The 20,987-nt window shown below is 44.2% G+C and overlaps 1 protein-coding gene across 1 annotated transcript; it reads right to left on the bottom strand.

The window, feature by feature from the left end:
- Positions 1-13,685: 13,685 nt before the first annotated feature.
- LOC126253710 (uncharacterized) lies at positions 13,686-15,660 on the bottom strand. The gene is made up of 2 exons (XM_049955244.1): positions 15,330-15,660; positions 13,686-14,597 (listed from the first exon to the last, which is right to left on the bottom strand). The coding sequence occupies exons 1-2, from the start codon at positions 15,623-15,625 to the stop codon at positions 13,736-13,738; spliced, it is 1,158 nt and encodes a 385-aa protein (XP_049811201.1). The 5' UTR covers positions 15,626-15,660; the 3' UTR covers positions 13,686-13,735.
- Positions 15,661-20,987: the final 5,327 nt, after the last annotated feature.

Below are 20,987 nucleotides of genomic sequence, written 5' to 3'. Positions count from 1 at the left end.
CTGTAGCGCCTAGAACCGCTCGGCCAACCCGGCCTGCAAACAGAGTAACAGGCGATTATTTTGTTCTCACTGTATGTATTTTCCTTACAGCTGTTTTCTTTGTCATTTTATTCGTTTCATAGTAGTATCTTTTTTGGGGTCATATGAACAAGATAATGAAATGTAGTCGAATTAAATCAGATGATGCTGAGATAATTACATCAGGAAGTGAGACACAGTAGTAGATGAGTTTTGCTATTTGGGGAACAAAATAGCTGATGGTGGTCGAAGTAGAGAGGTTATAAAATGTAGACTGAGTATGGCAAGGAAAGCGTTTCTGAAGGAGAAAAATTTGTTAAGATCGAGTACAGATTTAAGTGTCAGGAAGTCTTTTCTAAAAGTATTTGTATGGAGTGTAGCCATGTTTGGAAGTTAAGGGTGGACGATAAATAGTTTACACACGAAGAAAATAGAAGCTTTCGAAATGTGGTGCCAGAAGAATGCTGAAGACTAGACGGGTAGATTATATGACTAATGAGGAGGTACTGAACACAGCTGGGGAGAAGAGGAATTTGTGACACAACTTGACTAGAAGAAAGGATCGGTTCGTAGGATACGTTCTGAGGCATCAAGGAATCACCAGTTTAGTATTGGAGGGAAGCGTGGAGGGTAAAAATCGTAGAGGGAGACCAACAGATGAAAGCACTACGGAGATTCAGAAGGATGTACGTTGCAGTAGTTATTCGGAGATGAAGAAGCTTGCACAGGATAGAGTAGCATGGAGAGCTGCATCAAACCAGTTTCTGGACTAAAGACTACAACTCCAACGAGTAAGTTTGCGTCAACTGCTAGAGATCCATGGTATAACCAACTTTTGCAAGTTCTCTAGCTGTCGGCAGAACATAGGGTCATATGAGCCCCCAACAGATGCCATTATCTGATCAACAAAACGATGAAGAGCCTAGGTACACATCAACATAAATACTCCGCAAACCACCGTACAGCACACATATGAAGGTACCCTGTACCACTGCTAGTCATTGTTTTCCCTGTCCCAGTCGCAAATGAAAGTAGGTCTTACGCGAGATGTCTTTCTTTACTCAGGACTTGGGACTTGGTGGGAATCCCAAACACTCAAGCAGAATGGGTACCACAAGCGTTCTGTAGGAGACCTCCTTTGTAGCTGAGCTGAACTTTCCTAGAATACTCCCTATATACCGAAGTTGATCATTCGCCTTGTCTACAGGCGTGTCGCGAAACTCATCAAGCGCCGACGGCACCCCGCAACACATCTCTGCCAGGCGAGCTGCACCAAGTACAGCTCCTGTGACGCACAGTCCAGCGAGCCAAGAAACTTAAAACCCGGCCCGCAGAGGGTCTTCGCCTTCACCAGACCCGAAGTACAGGTGGCGCACAAAACCGCGACAGGGATCGTTCATGCTGCAGACCTTTTGCTGCATTCGCCGTGTCAGAGCGGCCTGTCGAATGCAAATATACCTCCACGATGCGAGTATTCAGGACCACGCCGACCCCGATCCACACAGTTCCCTTGAAGTCCCGCCAACTAATGTCATCTGCTAAGGACCCAGCAAGGCTTCCAACCGCACGCAGCCTTCGCATCCAGTGAACAGTGCCAAGTTCGATGGAACCTTAAGTTACATTCTGTTCCGACTTAGCTTCCCAGTGGGAGCGCGGACTTACTGTTTCCACAGTGTTCGGGCAAGTGCGAAGGCTGTATCGTATCATAGAGAATACAGTTAAAAGAAGGGTCGCGGTATCAAGCGTTCAGTGAATTTTCCGTTTAGCCTACGATTCTCTACCAGACTACTGACATTTTTGCACTTTGCCTGTGTTGAGCTTCAACCCGCCAGGATAGCCGAGAGCGCTAACACGCTGCTTCTTGGACTCGGGTGGGCGCGCCGGTCCCGGATCGAATCCGCCCGGCGGATTAACGACGCCGGGCGGTGTGCCGGCCAGTCTGGATGTGGTTTTTAGGCGGTTTTCCACATCCTATAAGGTGAATACCGGGCTGGTCCCCACGTCCCGCCTCAGTTACACGACTCACAGACATCTGAAACACGTTCACACTATTTCACGATTTACACTAGACACAGACAGTGGGGGTACACTAATTCCGTCCTGGGGGGTACGGGGTGGCGGCGGGAAGGGCATCCGGCCATTCCTTACAATTAACATGCCAAATTCGGTTAACCCTCAGTAGCCGCAGGACAAGGCGCAAGCGATAGAAATAGCCTGTGTTGAGCTTCAGTGTTGGTCAAAGGATACCATTTTTGTATTAAGTTTAGGAAAACCATTTTATTAATAAATGGAGACATAGTTCTGTTACCTTGTTGTTCTGAGCCCGAAATACTTCAACAAAAACCGGCTTTACGTTAAGTATTGATATTTAGTCGACTTGCTGTGTCAAGAAGCAGAAAATATTGATACTGTATTAGAACATAACGGAATCGATTTCCCTACTCATTTTCCCACATTCAGAGCAAGGTCCCATAAGCAACACCACAGAGAAATTCTAAATAGAAAGTATATCCAAGACAACCTTTTCCTCATACAGTCAGTCGAAGACGACACTTGCCCGTACACCAGAGTGTCAACAGCGAACAGTCGCAGACTATAATTTCTTGTGAGCAGCGACACAATATCTGATGGAAGCTGAACATGAAGACGTAACAGGAAGCAAGTGAATGTTACAAAGTTTTATTCTTGCATAGATTACAGGAGACGGAACACCGAAGTCATCAAGTTGTGGGAGCTAGATTTTTGCCGGAGCGGCGGACTTTTTCTCTGTATACAAACTGGAGGAATCTATCAGCCCACGTATAATTAAAGGAGCAGAGTGAAAAGCGGCCGGGAGGGCGTGGGCGGGGTGCCTGGCGGGGTCGCCAGTGGCGGCGAGACGAGAGGATTCTCATCCGACGGGGAGACCAAACACAAACAGCGGTGGCCGCCGCCTCCCTCCTGCATCCCGCGCACTAATTAATTAAAATAACAGACAAGGGTCCTCAGCTGGTTGTTTTTTAATCAACGTCTTTTTTCACCGTTCCCCAAGAGAACGAGCTAACAGGTAAGAAGTGCCCCGCGGGATAACAAGCGTAGGGGGGAGAACTTGTTTCAAGTCGAGCAGTGGCAGTGCGAGGAACGACGGACGAGTCAATGAAACGAAGAAAAATTTGCGATTGGTTTCCACTGCAGGTACAGAAGCGAAAACACGGTGTTGAATCAACACCAACTGCGCAAGTTGCAAAATTCAAAGAAACAGCACATCGCTACCAGAATGTGAGCATCTCTTTTATGTTGTAGCAAACAGAAAGAGCATCTAAAGAACATTAAAAACGCATTCTAAATATGAAACCGAAAGAGCTATCAGAAACAGAAGAACGTAAAGTTGTGAGAAAAATCTTAGGACCAGGAATAAAACAGGGAATGTATCACCCACAACCCAACGCAGGAAACAATACATATGCGGAAAATCTAACTCACGGGGCACGTAGAAAAAATGGACTCAAAATTGGTTGAAAAACAAGATCACTAGATGCAACTGCTACCAACGAAAAGAAGAAGACATTACGGAATTAGAATCACCAAATTTACACGAGCGAGATGCATTTTCGACTGCTACAACTAATAACTTTCTACATCACACAACACGTTCGAAATTAGTTCTTCACATAGTTTGGTCTTCCTTCGGGGTGTCGCTGGTTCTAGTCTTCTGCCGGTAATACTAGTAGCGTTGGTGGGCAGGGAGTGAGGTTGAGGACGACAATTGTCAGATGAAGAACGCAACCGCGAAGGAATAGAAACACGAGACCCTTAAAAAAGCAGTCAGTGCCAGAAGGTAAATCGTGAAAGATGCGACACACCGAAGTAAAGATTAAAAACGATATGTCCGAAGCGCGGTAGGAGAAACTGAAAGCTACGGTGTATCTTAATTTTTTGAACAACTTCTTGATGGGAAAACCCGACACAGAACGAACTGAGGTGCTTTGTTCCCCAACGTCCAGAAATCGGCACGTTACTAGGTACTGGAAACGGTGGGCGATAAAAGTCTACGAAAGGTGAGTGTACAAACTTGTTGCGGACATCGACCGCCTTATACCGCCACCTCATTTTGCCCAATAAAGACGTAGAGTTTAACGTCCTGTCGACGATAGAGACACCAGAGAGGGTGCACAAGTCTGGGTTGGAGAAGTAGGGGACAGGAAACTTGCCACGGCCTTTTCTTGTGAAGTAACTTCCATTTGCGATTTATGGAAATAGGAAAAACTGAACACGGGAAATCTCAACCTCTGGACTCCGAATGCGACTGCTGTACCTTAACCAGTAGGTCTTCTCGCTTAATTTCAAACACAAAATCCGCGTAGAGTGCCAAAGACAAACTGAATTAAGATGCACATTAATCGATAACACCGATACTCAGTGCGTCCAGAAGCAGTCTCCTCTTGACAACATAGAGTCCTCTGTAACCAGTTCGATTTATCGGCGTCGTTACGAAAGAAAATAAAATACCAACAAGGGAAACGAACAGTACATACCACATTGTTGCTCTTTGGTTAGGGTGGGTCTTTAAAAAAGACGCTGCTTAGATTCGTAATTTGAGAGAGAGTTAGTGGCATTAAAAATTTTAGATCCAACTTACTTTCATCACATGGCACCTTGTAATTAAAAGTCAATAAATTACAACAACATATCTTTTGTTTAGAAATACTATGTGCCTCGAAGGCTGAATGGACAAGTATTAGACTTCAAGTCATACGATCCAGGATTGTAATCCTCAGCGGGTGTATTGCTTCTCATTTCTTCCGTCTCTGTCAATGATTTCTGCATGTGAAAAACGTGAAGGTTTTACCAGGGCTAGAAGATCACATCAAACTGCGCGTCTCAGAGAAGTGACTAGGTAAGATGAACAAAGCGAGGGTACTACACCTCCAATAGCGTGATGCCTAGTATAGCTCTCTGCCCTTCAAAACCAGCATTCGGATAGACGGCACCTTTAGTTTTAGATTGAGACAATATTCCTCAACTATTAACCACGACAGCATGCAAAACGTATTGATAGCAAAGTGCTTTATAGTGAACAGATGCCGGTAATGTCCTTTCTTCCTCCAACACAGGATTGTAGATCCTATCCTAACCACAGAAGAACTCTGTTTTTCCACATGCATGACTAGCCATCTGCGGAAAGTACTCTCTCTCTCTCTCTCTCTCTCTCTCTCGTGACCTGTTTAATAGACAATCTGTAAACAACACATAGGGTTTAACAGTTATGAGTGCGCGCTCCAACATACACAAATCAACACTTTTGGACTCTGAAATTTTGCGATTATGACCACAGCGAGACCAGAATTTTTACCCTCCAAAAGTAAGTATCGTTTATCATTAAAAAATCCGAAATTTCTGTGGACGTCATTCACGAATTATCGTAAACTTTCATCGACAAATAAAATTCTACTAAAACAGTGTACACTATGCGATCAAAAGTATCCGGACACCTCCAAAAGCATACGTTTTTCATATTAGGTGCATTGTTCTGCCACCTACTGCCAAGTACTCCATATCAGCAACGTCAGTAGTCATTAGACATCGTGAGAGAGCAGATTGGGCGCTCCGTGAAACTCACGGACTTTGAACGTGGTCAGGTGATTGGGTGTCACTTGTGTCATACGTCTGTACGCGAGATTTCCATTCTTCTAAACATCCCTATACCCACTGTTTCCGATGTGATAGTGAAGTGAAAAACGTGAAGGGTCACGTACAGCACAAAAGCGTACAGGCCGACCTCGTCTGTTGACTGTCAGAGACCGCTGACAGTTGAAGAGGGTCGTAATGTTAATAGGCAGACATCTATCCAGACCATCACACAGGAATTCCAAACTGCATTAGGATCCACTGCAAGTACTATGACAGTTAGGCGGAAGGTGAGAAAACTTGAGATTTCATGGTCGAGCGACTGCTGATAAGCCACACATCACGCCAGCAAATGCCAAATGATGCCTCTCTTGGTGTAAGGAGCGTAAACATTGGACGACTGAACAGTGGTGAAACGTTGTGTGGAGTGACGAATCACGGTACACAATGTGGCGATCCGATGGCAGGGTGGGGGCATGGCGAATGCCCGGTGAACGTCATCTTCCAGCGTGTATAGTGCCAACAGTAAAATTCAGACGTGGTGGTGTTATAATGTGGTGTGTTTTTCGTGGAGGGGGCTTGCACACCTTGTTGTTTTGCGTGGCACTATCACAGCACATGCCTACATTGATGTTTTAAGCAGCTTCTTGCTTCCCACTGTTGAAGAGCAATTGGGGGATGGCGACTGCATCTTTCAACACGATCGAGCACCTGTTCATAATGCACGGCCTGGGGCGGAGTGGTTACACGACAATAACATCCCTGTAATGGACTGGCCTGGACAGTCCTGACCTGAATCCTACAGAACACCTATGGGATGTTTTGGAACGCCGACTTCGTGCCAGGCCTCACTGACCGACATCGATACGTCTCCTCAGTGCAGCACTCCGTGAAGAATGGGCTGCCATTCCCCAAGAAACCGTCCAGCACCTGAACGTAAGCGTGCGAGAGTGAAAGCTGTCAATCAAGGCTACGGGTGGACCAACTCCATACTGAATTACCGATGGAGGGCGCCACGAACCTATAAGTCATTTTCAGCCACGTGTCCGGATCCTTTTGATCACATGGCGTAATTCAATCTTACCGAAACTGCCTAGCTCCGGGGTCCGTCACCTTTCGTCTCAAGATCTCACCACAGATTCTTCTCGAGTCGTGCGCGGAACTTCTATCCCAGCGCCAAATGGCGCGAAAGATCTCTTCTACGCTTGGCCGAAAAACGATTTAGCCTATCAGCTTCATACTTCGATTTACACAAGTCGGTGCTCCACACTCCGATCCCGTCCCCATTCAGAAATAAATTTACGTGAAATTACAGAATAACACATATCTAAGACGGAAAAAAAACGCATCTTTAATCTTCTGAAGGACGGAAGTAAGTTTGACATTTCTGCGCTACCGAAAACTGGCTGCTTTACAATACCATTTTGTACCATATAAGTGACACACCAAGACTGCACAATCTGATACCCACGCTCACTCACACTAATTTACTCAGAATATCAGTTGTGCATATTTCGTGTACACGCCGCGGATGTTCCCTCATTCGCCATCCGCATTCGTGTGTGGTAGCCGCGCGGTCTAGGGCGCTTTGCCACGGGTCGCCCGCCTCCCCCCGTCGGAGGTTCGAGTCCTTCCTCGGGCATGGGTATATGTGTGTTGTCCTCAGCGTAAGTTAGTTTTAGATTACGTTGTGTGTAAGCCTAGCGACCGATGACCTCAGCAGTTTGGTCCCATAGGAACTTACCACCACCACCACCACCACCACCACCACCACCACCACCGCATTCGCTCACACATCAACACAAATGAAAATAATATCACCCAGCAAATAAAATAATAACAACACTCTATAAAACTGAAACTATTACGTAAATTTTTAATAAGGATCAGGTATGGTAAGAGTTTCTCCCACTTTTACACAAATCATATTAACGTCAGGAATTTATTTACCCGGAAAATACATAAATTCTGTGTTTTTAGTTCATTTTTTTTACGAGCGATCTACACTGTTACGCCTCATGAGGTTACTATTGTCTGCAGGGTCATCAATACGCAACATGAACAGCAGAGGTAGCAAAACACTTCCCTGGCGCACACCTGAAGCTACATCGACAATGGGCAATGAGTCTACTAGAATTGCGATGTAGCACGGTTGGGGACAGAAACATAAATGAATGTGTAAGAGAGAATCTGGTAGCCGACGACTTACCTTTTGTTTCTTTTGTTTGGTTGCTTTGGACGTAATTACAACAGCACAGAATCCAGTGTTACTCCACAGTGACTTTTTTATCAGAATACAAACGGTCTTTTATAAGTAATAAAAATTAGTTGGTTGGGTAACTTCTCGGCTTTTATATTACCAAATCAATGATTTTTGATATAAGTGCAGTTCACATATACAAATATAAAAAAGATACATGTATATATTAGTGTTACTTTGTACTCCATAGAACGTTCATCATCGTGATCAGAGAAAGTGTTCCCTGTTATTACTGTCAAATGTGAAAGTTCTTTATGAATAACACAAACATATTTCACGTAAATGCAACGACGTATTGAAGCGGTGTGTGTGTTTTTTTCGTAGAGGAAATTGCGTTTTCTAGAGCTACATGGTAAATCTGTATTGCTTTCTTTGGCTCTGAGCACTATGCGACTTAACTTCTGAGGTCATCAGTCGTCTAGAACTTAGAACTAATTAAACCTAACTAACCTAAGGACATCACACACATCCATGCCCGAGGCAGGATTCGAACCTGCGACCGTAGCGGTCACGCGGTTCCAGACTGTAGCGCGTAGAACCGCTCGGCCACTCCGGCCGGCTATTGCTTTCTTTATTTTTTTTTACAATGTACCTCTGTTTCACGTAACAAATCAACAATTTTCGAATAAAACGTGAATTAAAGTTTTACAATTTCAATTTTGCTATAAATACTGCTTCTTTTTAAGTAACAGACGGGAGGACGACCATGTAGACAAAAATATTCTATACGTTAACCGGCCCTTTATATATCCTCACTAAGTTTCTAGACGGTTCACTGCTTCCGTTTTTTAGGGGAATCTATTAAGACGCTGATTGCAAAAGCAAAGAAAGCGGTCGATATGAATCAATGCGCAGTAGGTATGGAACACATCTAACGTACTGGTAACGCAGGTGAGACTTTAACTGACCAAATGTACCAGGAGAAGTACCGTAATCTACGCTTATTTACGGCAGTCAACGGTAGTTTTACTACTGTTACTCTTCATTCAAGATAACAAGATGCGTCCTCTTTGCTACTCCATATGCCCGTACGTCGTAAGGTGGTGAGGCAAGAAATACTGTACATACCAGACTGCCTTCTTCCACAACGAAAACGCGAGTTGGGTTTTCCATAAGCGATGTTTTCGGTGTTCATGCTGATTGGGTTACGTCTGCCTTTTTAGTCAGGGGTGTGTTACGACATATTAACAAATAACGGAAACGAGAAAGCGTGAATGCGGCAGTGGTAGAGGGGAGGCACGGCCTGGGCGAAGGCAAGAGTAGGCGAGAGGCCGTAACGGCGTCACATACTCCGCACAGGCAGTCTTGCGGGAAAACCGAGCCGCCCGGGATGGGGCACGGAAACACCTGCGCCGAAACAGCGGCAGAAATTCTTGGCGCGTGACTTCTCCACTTCCGAGTGCGCTTCCCTCTCCGAGAGGTCGCGGCAGCCGCACATTCGCGACTTCCCCCTCCTGGAGAATGCGCGCAGGAGGACGGCGGTGGGGGGCAGGTGAAGGGGGAAAGGGTGGCTAAAAAGAAACAGGTCGAGGTAGATGGGTAGCGAGCGGGGAAAGAGCGCGCTGTGTGGAGAGGGGCGGTGATAAACAGCCGCGCGGGGTCTGCGCGGCGCGCAGCAGGCGAGGCGAGTGTAAATTCCTTTTGTTGTCGCTCTTAAGGAGGCTCGCAAACAGCGCGGCGTGGCTCGGCGCGGGGCGGCGGCCGCTTGTTTATTCTGCAATCTGGCGCTATTTACACGAGATATTCCGGCCGCAGTTAGGCCCCGTTTACGGCAGTGTCACACTGCAGGCGCCCCGGGCCCCGGCGGAGGACGACTCCGCCATTTGTTGGCGGTGGCGGCGGGGCCGCGCAGCCGCTAAACACCCGAAAACAACAGCTCCTCCTGCTCCTTACCCTCTGCTTCCGCGCTCGGAGCGCTGGCTGTGAGCGCGTGCGAATTGTGCACTCCCAAATTTTCCTTTGCCTTTCCTTTCATGAAAATGTTAATGAGTCCAACAAACAACATAATTTCGGTTTATCTGCAGTATAAGTAACGTAAAAACTGGAAAAAAAAGTTTCCGCAGAGGGACTCGACCACACGACCCCTGCATTACAATTTTGCACTCTTTGCGCTGCGCCGCAGTGAGCGCTCAGCTACGATCTACTCTCTTCTGCAAGAAGGAAGTCAGTAGCAAGACTAAGTTATCTGTGCACCGTTCAATCTTTCGACCAACTTTGTTGTATGGGAGCGAAAGCTGGGTGGATTCAGGTTACCTTATCAGTAAGGTTGAGGTTACGTATATGAAAGTAGCTGGGATGATTGCAGGTACTAGTAGATGGGAACAATGGCAGGAGGGTGTCCACAATGAGGAAATCAAAGAAAAACTGGGAATGAACTCTATAGATGTAGCAGTCAGGGCGAACAGGCTTAGATGGTGGGGTCACGTTACACGCATGGGAGAAGCAAGGTTACCCAAGAGACTCTTGGGTTCAGCAGTAGAGGGTAGGAGCAGTCGGGGTAGACCAAGGAGAAGGTACCTGGATTCGGTTAAGAATGATTTTGAAGTAATAGGCTTAACATTAGAAGAGGCACGAATGTTAGCACTGAATAGGGGATCATGGAGGAATTTTATAAGGGGGACTATGCTCCAGACTGAACGCTGAAAGGCATAATCAGTCTTATAAAATTCCTCCATGACACCCTATTCTGTGCTAACATTGGTGCCTCTTCTAATGTTAAGCCTATTACTTCAAAATCATTCTTAACCGAATCCAGGTACCTTCTCCTTGGTCTACCCCAACTACTCCTACCCTCTACTGCTGAACCCACGAGTCTCTTGGGTAACCTTGCTTCTCCCATGCGTGTAACATGACCCCACCATCTAAGCCTGTTCGCCCTGACTGCTACATCTATAGAGTTCATTCCTAGTTTTTCTTTGATTTACTCATTGTGGACACCCTCCTGCCATTGTTCCCATCTACTAGTACCTGCAATCATCCTAGCTACTTTCATATCCGTAACCTCAACCTTACTGAATAGGTAACCTGAATCCACCCAGCTTTCGCTCCCATACAACAAAGTTGGTCGAAAGATTGAACGGTGCACAGATAACTTAGTCTTGGTACTGACTTCCTTCTTGCAGAAGAGAGTAGATCGTAGCTGAGCGCTCACTGCATTAGCCTCGCTTCCAGTTCTTTCACTATGTTGCCATCCTGTGAGAATATGTACTTGAAACCGTCCACTTGTTCTAACTTAGTTCCTCCTATTTGGCACTCAATCCGTTTATATCTCTTTCCCACTAACATTACTTTCCTTTTGGAGATGCTAATCTTCATTCCATAGTCCTTACATTTCTGATCTAGCTCTGAAATATTAATTTGCAAACTTTCAATCGAATCTGCCATCACAACTACTCTGAACCTTGAACTCAATTTACCGTCAACTCTAACTGCTGCCTGACTATCTATGTAAGACCTTTAATTGCTTGCAAAAGTTTGCCTCCTATTCCATAATCTCGTAGTACAGACAATAACTTCCGCCTAGGAACCCGGTCATATGCCTTTTCTAGATCTATAAAACATAGATACAGTTCCCTGTTCAACTATTAACACTTCTCCATTATTTGCCGTAAGCTAAAGATCTGGTCCTGACAACCTCTAAGAGGCCTAAACCCACACTGATTTTCATCCAATTTGTCGTCAACTAATACTCATTTTGCATGTGAGAAAGTTTTGCAGTGTGTAGATACATCCTTCCCTCTTGTTTTCAAACTTAGTTCAACCTGTTCCCGTGAGTGGCGCCGTCACAGCATGTCTTCAATGTGGCTGCTACACTTCACGTTCGTCAGAAGCAACGTGCTGTCATAGAATTCCTGTGCTGTGAAAACGAGACAGTGGGAAACATCCACAAGGGGTTCAAAAATGTGTATGGAGATGGTGCTGTCGATCGCAGTACACTTAGTCGGTGGGCAAGCAGGTTACGTGATGAAAGCGGGCACGGCAATATTGAGGACTGTCCTCGCAGCGGCAGGCCTCGTACTGCACACACTCCAGACAATGTGCAGAGAGTTAACGAACTGGTGACTGCTGACAGACGCATCACAGTGAACGAACTGTCACGCTACGCTGGGATAGGGGAAGAAAGTGTTTGCAGAATACTGAAAGTGTTGGCGTTAAAATAGGTTTGTGCCAGGTGGGTTCCCAGGATGTTGACAGTGGCTCACAAAGAAACAAGAAAAACGGTATGCAGCGAACTTTTGGAACAGTACGAAAGTGGTGGGGATGAATTTCTTAGAAGAATTGTGACAGGTGATGAAACATGACTCCATCATTTTTCACCAGAGACGAAGCGGCGATCAATGGAGTGGCAGTATGCAAATTCACCCAAGAAGGAAAAAAAAAAAAAAATTCCGAAGGACTCTTGCTTGTCGACATCATGCCAAGTGGAACCACCATAAATTCTGATGCATATGTCACGACACTGAAGAAACTTCAAGCTCGACGTGTTCAACCACATCGGCAAAAGCGGGATGTTTAGCTGTTGCACGACAATGCACAGCCACTTATCAGTCAAAAAGCCATGTAAGCGATTACAAAACTCTGATGGACAACACTGAAACACCCGCCTTACAGTCCTGACCTGGCTCCACGTGACTATCATCTCTTTGGGAAACTGAAAGACTCTCTTCGCCGAACAAGGTTTGAAGATGATGACTTCCTTGTGCACGCTCCCAAACAGTGGCGCCAACAGGTTTGTCCAGAATTTTACCGTGCGGGTATACAGGCGCTGGTTCCAAGATGGCGTAAGGCAGTTGAGAGGGATGGAAATTATATGGAGAAATGAAAATATTGTTCCTAAAGGATGTATCTACACACTGTAAAATTTTCAAACACGTAGAATAAAATAGTGTGCATTTCTTTTGGAGTCCCTCGTAGTTCCTGTGATAACGAGGTAGGCGGAAATCTGTTCCGGTCTGCGCTCCTATACCACCCACAAGGGTTCGATAATGTTAGGCTGCGTTCACACTGCCGGCCGGGCCGAGCCGAGCCTGGCCGGGCCGCCGCCCGCTTTGCTATCAGACACATGGTTTTGAATTGCGGTGTTCAGACTGGCGGCCGGGCCGCGCCGACACGGCGTGAGCCTCCCGGAGCCGAGCCGGCGACATTCCGAATGTTTAATATTGCCGGCGCGAGCCGACCGCAGGCGCGAGCCTGTGGAGCAGCACTACTGCTTCTGCAGTACACGCATCACACGTCTCCCTTCTGCTTTCATCACAAGTGTGACTGCACACGTCTTTTATTTTAAGATGTTACCTCACATTTCACAATAAGTGAGGAAAAATTACGTTTATTATAATGATACATGCGAAATTACTTTTATTTCATATATTTAATCTACATGCATTTACAACAATAGCTTGCCAGCGTTCGCGGCATTGCCGCCACTGAATAGTTCGCATTTACTTGTAAACGGAGGCAGATATGAGTGTCACTGTTGGACGGAAATGTGTCCCTACCAGATGACAATGCATTGTAAAGTCATGTTGTGGCACGTTACTATATAAGCTGTTGTCTGTGACATCTTTTTGCGATGTTCTTACTTTAATGGATGCAGAATAACATATACATGACATTAACTTGTGTCCATCAATTTGGTATCAGAATTTCGGCTAGTATGACAGTAATGATGCAGTTTCCAGATTATGGAACGAAGTAACCAAGGAGTGTGTTTCAGATAGTACGCACAAATATAAATTATTTTCCTTTATAATTTTATTTGTTTTATTTACAGTGAAATGAGATACAAAAAAATACAGTAAATAGCAAAGTAATTTCAATTCCAAAATTTATTTGAGAGGTTTTTCAATTATTTTAAGTTGCATTTTTAACGAAATATTCAACAAAAGTGTTCCTGACAGTTTTCGAACGTAATGTGGAATTTCTGTTGAATGTGGCACCAGCTGTCTGCATATCAGCATTGTTACAAAACTTTTCAGCTTCAACATTGCATCCTTCTCTGTCAATGACAATATTATGAAGTAGACAAATGCACTTGACTTTGTGATCAGCTACGTCAACGGATGTTTCAATTTCCTTCCTCAGTAGTCTCCATTTATTGGTCATTATACCAAATGCACATTCAACAACTTTTCTTGCTCTGGAATGCATATCATTGTATAGAATCTTCTCGTTGTCCAAATTTCTGCGAGGAAAAGGTCTCATCAAATTCTCTAATAAGGGGTAAGCTTCATCTCCCAAAATGACGTACGGTAGTTCCTGACACATTCCTTCAAGTCTTGTTGGTGGCGGTAATAACAGCTCCCCATTTGTAAGTTTCTTATATAACATACTTTCTTTAAACACGCCTGCATCAGACTGTTTACCGTAGGCACCAACATCCACAGCTATAAATTTGTAATTTGCATCAGCAACTGCTTGGAGTACAATCGAATAATACTGTTTGTAATTGTAAAACATGCTGCCAGAAAGTTTAGGACATTGGACACGTATGTGCTTCCCGTCTATACATCCAACACAGTTTGGAAATCCCCATCTCGTATGCATTTCACTGGCAATTTCTTTAAATCGAGAAACAGTTGGCGTTGGTAAATGAATGGGGGCAAGTGACTCCCATATGGCCATACAAACGTCTTTCACCAACACTGATACGGTGGACACTCCTAATCGGAATGACGATGCTAGTGCATGAAAGGAGATGCCAGTGGACAGATACCTGAGAAAAAAAATCGTAAAATGTGTTACTCAAGTGTGGTGTTGGGCGAAGTTTTTACAGTTTTGTTTGCACAGTAGATATTTACTTAGTCAATGTCATTTCATAGTTATACAACAATAAATAATTAAAGAGACATTTTCTTGCATCCTTCTATATTCTTTCAATTAAAATAATGAAATCGAAATGCAAAGACCTGAGAGACAGTTACAGAGAATAACTTGTATAACTTGGCAAAATAAGGTCATGTGATCCAGGGAATAGTATATTAAAATGCAATTCCACTCGGGCTTTGTTCTGTCATATGATTTTCCTAAGTTCCAAGAGCTATGCACAGTTCCTTACCAGTGGAAATAGAACCACTGAGTCAAAGGGCATATCAGTCTGTCTATCTTACAAGGTAATGAAAAGAATTCTGTGAGGTCATCAGTGGCTCCACATGATGAACCATCACCACTGCCAAGCGCTGCATCATGAAGAAAAACGAAGAAAAAGTTGGAAAATTCTGAAGGAGTGTATCTGCGATTCTTCGTTGAAGGCACAGCAAGACATTACCCAAAATGACGAAGCTAATTACTTACTGATGATTCTCAGGAGTCCCATAAACTCTCTTCCCCTCAGAGGTAAGCGTTTGTGAAATTTAAAATACAAAAGCATGACTACAATTAATTGGAGGTAGTGAATGCTGCACAAAGTTCTACTGCAAACCAAAAAGTGTGTACTAACGAATCTTACCTTATCGTTATACACAATTTTTCTTCTGCTGTTATACTTCTGCGAAAATTTGTGTTCTGTTTCGAAATTTTGTCTTGAATGTTCTGCAGCACATACTGAAATGTATTATGATTCATTCTGTAATATGAATAAAATTTTTCAGGATAGTTTTTAAGTTCTTCATGTAAAGAAAAAAACTCTCCTAAATGTCTGTCGCTATTTATGGGATGAATCCATAACCTCCTAGTTCTTCTGTACTTCAAAACTCGACGAGTAACTGCAGAGTCAAAACAATACCAATAAAAGAGTGAAGACATTGTTCTACACGACAGCACACACTAGCCAAAGGCGAGCAACTGTTGACTGCAGCTGTGTTTTCTAGTGACTTGCTTGTCAGCTGTCGAAGGGTGGGGATTTTTTTTAATTTATTTATTTGGCTGGCTCTGAGCACTATGGGACTCAACTGCTGTGGTCATAAGTCCCCTAGAACTTAGAACTACTTAAACCTAACTAACCTAAGGACAGCACACAACACCCAGCCATCACGAGGCAGAGAAAATCCCTGACCCCGCCGGGAATCGAACCCGGGAACCCGGGCGTGGGAAGCGAGAACGCTACCGCACGACCACGAGATGCGGGCATTTATTTGGCCTTCGGCAACTAGCAGCCATTTAGCCAAAGAGTAGGGATTACCTTGACGGTGCAGCGCAGCCCGCCAAGGAAGGAAAAAAATAATGAACAATGAAACGCACGTCTGTGTCGATCTACAGTAGTTTCATTAACTCTCCATTATTTTTTTTTTTCTGTCAAAGTAGACAACGAGACTACAGAATTGCGCTTCAGTTTCTGCAGTAAACGTATTACAAATCTCCAGTTTGTTTTTGTGATTAGTTTTACACCACTGATCACTAGTAATTAGTTTTTTTCTGTCCTGCATTATATGACTACATTAAACCAAGCTGTAACCGCTCGAACTCCATGGCTTGCGGACGCGGCACTGACGCCACTGAATATCTCGCATTACTTGTGACCAGAGACAGATATCAGTGTCATTATCATTTCAAAAACTTTTTGGTACTTTTAGCTACATTTCATACGCAACAATGTATGGTCTAAAACGGATCTAACAGTAAGCTACCCGCTACATAACTTTTTCACTACAAGATCTGTAAATCAAGTGCACAACGTTGACAAATAGCATCATTTAACAATGACTGTTAAGAAATACGAAAAGATAAATGATTCAATACGAAGCTAAGATGTTACACTAGCACGTGTACAAAAATCAGATTTTTTAGCCGCATAATTTCTTCAAAATCGGCTGGGAAGCGTTACGAAACTAAGAAAGTAGACTTTTTCTTTTTTCACGACGTAAGTAACGCTTTTAAGGAAAAAATGAGTTCATAAAACGATGTGGCGCAGTCTTATATACCTCTAAGAATTTTTAGAACATGAAAATCGGAGAAGTGGATTTTCCCCCATTCCGCCGACCTGGCTCGGCGCCGCGCGCAGTGTGAATGCCCTACACGTAGGCACGAGCCGAGACAGTACGCGTCAGCCCGGCCCGGCCCGGCCGGCAGTGTGAACGCAGCCTTAAAGTTCAGGGACTGTGCTGGCCAGGGAAGACGCTGCAGTTCAGTTGCATGCTCCTCACACCACGATGTACTGTCCTGGCTGTGTGAATGGGTGCATTATCATCCTGAAATATGGCATCATTGTTGGGAAACAACATTTGATCATGGGGAGCACCTGGCCACCTAAAATGTTTACATAATCGTTGACTGTACCACGGCCTTTGAGAGTAATGATAGGACCTGCAGAATGCCATCTCACTTCCACCTCCATGCTTAATCGCTGCAATAAAGCAATCGGGTTTGTAGGCTTGTTTTCGCGTTCTCCAGACGTAAACCTGGCCCGATGTTGGAAATAACGAAAACGTTGACTCGTCGGACCATATGACGTGTTTCCACTGATCAGCCGCCCAGGATTTATGCTCCTGACACCATCTTTTACGCTTCTTTCCGTTGGTTATCATCACTAATGGTTAGCAACTCGTCCATGAATTTTCGCTTTACGGAGTTCTCGGCGGACAGTATTAATAGATAAGACGTGTCGAAGATGGCTATTCAGCTCTGCACTCACTTTCAGCCGCCGTAGTTTTGTGTTATTTTGACACAATTCGTGTATCTCTGTCAGTTTTGATCTGCGCCCACTGTTACGTTTACACGATGATGTCTTTCCATGTGTTGTGTAGGCTGTCATGACTGCTGAAACAGATGCTCTTGAAACATTAAATAGTTTCGCTGTCTTGGTTATTGAAGCTCCAGCTAGTGGGACACCCCCTCTTTGGAGTTCTGTTAGGTCTTTCATTGCACTTCGACCTCGGCCTCTGAATGCAAGTACGAAGTGTGCACTACTCGTAAACGACCTACACTGATGTCTAGTCCGTACTCAACGCGCACAGTCCAGCGCCACACGTGCCTTACCTGCATTGTTGACCGTCGAACACAACCATCCCATTGCTACCACTGCTCACATTATTCTGTCATGTTCAAATGTGTGTGACGTCATGAGGAACCCAACAGCTGAGGTCATCGGTCGCTATACTTACACACCACTTAAACTCACTTATGCTAAGAACAACACACAGACACCCTTGCCCGAGGGAGGACTCGAACCTCCAGCGGGTGGGGCAGCGCAATCCGTGACATGGCGCCTCAAACCACGTGACCGCTCCGCGCGGCTATTTTGCCCTGTAAATTGCTCACGTCTCGCCCGACCCGCTCCAAAACTACTATTTATCTACGCGATTGACCATCTGGAGTTCCCACTTTCGCCATTTTCATTTCTGGCCGAGCCCTGCATATACCTGGGCTTCTAAAACTACCGTTGGCTACCGTAGACTATCTTAAGTAAGCCTAGTAACCTTGGTCACTTAAAATCGGAACCGCATTACCTGCACGTTAGGTGTGTTGCATACCTTCTCGAGTTACCTCATTTCGATCGCTTTGTTTGCGTCTGGGGTCTGTCTCTCACCAGAAATCGGAAGCGGTGGATCGTCCAAAAACTCAGAGAGGACATATAAAGGGCTGCGCAGTCTGCAGAACGTTTTTGTTGTACATAGTTATTCCCCTGTCCTCTACTTAAAAACAAACTGTGTTTACAGCAAAACAAATTATAAATGTTTAATTTATCTTTTATTTTAAAAAAAATGTTGATTTGTAACGTGGGACTGAGGGATGATACAGTAAAAATGGAGAAAACAATACCGATTTATCATATAGCACTAGAAAACGGAATTTCCTTTACAACGAAAAAGTTTCAAACATCGCTTCAATACCTCGTCGGACTTATATAAAACAAGTTTCTCTTACTCATAAACAACTTTCGCATCTCTCACTAATAACAAGAAACTTTACCATTTGACGAAGATGAAGAAAGTTCTTATTTATTTGTAATTTGTGCAGTCACTTTTTTTATTTGTTTTATGCTTAACATAACCCTTTCCGGACATGTTCTGTTCATCAGGCGTTTATACATGATGATGAACAGAACATGTTCGAAACGCGCTGTACTATGTTGGATTAAACATAAAACAAATAAAAAAGTGACTGGTAGCAGAAATTATAAATAAATAATTATCCCACACTCACTGTTCAGAAACGAAGGCACTACGGCCGAAAATAATTATGAAGAAAGTTCTATTGAGTACAAAATAACAAACATATTTATACATATTTACGTTCGTGCATGTAAACTGGACTTGCATCACGGAACCGACCCGTACTGAATGCCAGCTTAACGGCGAAAAGTAAAGCGTTTCTAAAAAAAAAAAAATCAGCAAGTACCACGAAGGTGTCTACCTAGTTCGTTTCAGAACACGATAGTGTCAACATTGCACTGATATGCAGATATTTTCAGTGCACTACAGATATAAAGACAAATTAGGGTAAGCAGTCAAACGAAATGCAATTACTCTGCTGCGAGTCACCGGAGACATAGATCTCTTACACAAACTACTCAGAAAATATACCCGAAAAACTTCCGAATTTTTTTCGGCAGTGATCGGATTTACCATGTGTATTATTTTTCTGCGCACCAAACCAGAGCGTTTCAAACAAAAGTGACGAATTAATACTTACTTCGTCTTTATTGTTCTTCATGCATCGGCTATCTGTTAAACTAGCGTGAATAGTATCATCTGTGAACCATCAAGAACAATTTAATTCTTTACCGCAAAAGACACACACACACACACACACACACACACACACACACACACACACACACACACACAAGGAAACGGTCCGAAGACTATACGATACAACTCTCCACACTACAGAAACTCTGTACTGCTAACTTTTGTAAAATATGGAAGATCTGCGTTACACTTCCACAATAAACGTGCGGTATAATGGCTACGTTCGGTGCTGTATTTTATAACTCACCTTCAGACAACGTAAATAGATTTCTGAAGTTTCCCAGCCACGTCTCCCATCGTGGGAGATGTCATGCTATTAATACTTCACATAAAAAAGCTGGCGCCTATCCGAAGTCGACATATGAAGCCAAAAGTATTCACAGCAATACACACTGATCAGACAAAACATTATGCCGCCTGTTGGCGTTGCGGTCACGTGACGCGGTAACAGAAGTTAAGCGGAGCAGACACGGACGGGGGATCACCCTAGCGTAGATATGTGGTGAAAATGGGGAAATCCATTTAGACATTTTCTGGGAGGCCGTGATGTTACAAGTATGCGCCAACTCTACGGGAACCCCTAGGAGGCTAGCGCAGTTCTATGTCGTGAGGGTGAGGCAGTCGATGTTGAGCAGCTAAAGTGGATGGTGGGGCTGAGGTCCACGTGCATAAATAGAAGTACCGTTTTCAGTATATCGAGTCTAAAAGCGAAAAGAAGAGGCGCAGTAGTTTTGTACATTATTAAACATTAAAAAATAAAATAAAGTGAGGCAGTCGAAAGTAACCGACACCTGTGGCTAAGAGATTGAGAGAATCGGAGGAATTATAAACATATTGCCAGTTAATTAATAAATTCTATGTAATTGAGCAACTTATCATTTCAAGAAAATCATTAATTATAATCCCTTTATGTATGCCTATAATAAATATATATGTATGGATGTGTGTATGTTCCACATCTCCTCCTAAAACACTGGATAAATTTCAACCAGATTTGGTACACATGTCAGTTATTGTCTCGAAAGACGTACTATGAAGGTAATTACCACCTACCTCCCATTGGGAGGGAGTGAAAACGGGATGACATAGTAAGTGGGCAGTGAGAGGGGAAGATGGACAATAGAGGGGGAGGGGGGGGAGGAGAAGGAGGAGGAGGAGGACAGGGAGCAGGAGGAGAGCTTTAGGAAGCAGGTGGAAGATGGAGAGGGGTAGTCGGGAAGTGGGAGAGGGTGTGAGGTGGGAGGGAATGTGAGGAGGCAGGTTGTGATGAAGGAGGTGGAAGAGGGTGGAAAGTCGAAGGAAGATTAGGGGAGGGATCGGACGCATATGTGACACACACGCACTGCGAGTAGAAAGCTACTAAAAAAAAAAAAAAAAGAGTAGTCAGGCGCAATTTCTCTAGTGTTTCGGCAGATATTCCTAAGTTCGTTTTTGGAATGTGTAGCCGGAGTCAGCACAGACAAATACCGCTTATCACG

This window comes from Schistocerca nitens, chromosome 4, assembly GCF_023898315.1.
Source record: "Schistocerca nitens isolate TAMUIC-IGC-003100 chromosome 4, iqSchNite1.1, whole genome shotgun sequence".
Lineage (NCBI taxonomy): Eukaryota > Metazoa > Arthropoda > Insecta > Orthoptera > Acrididae > Schistocerca > Schistocerca nitens.
This window is presented reverse-complemented; position numbering and strand designations above follow the sequence as displayed.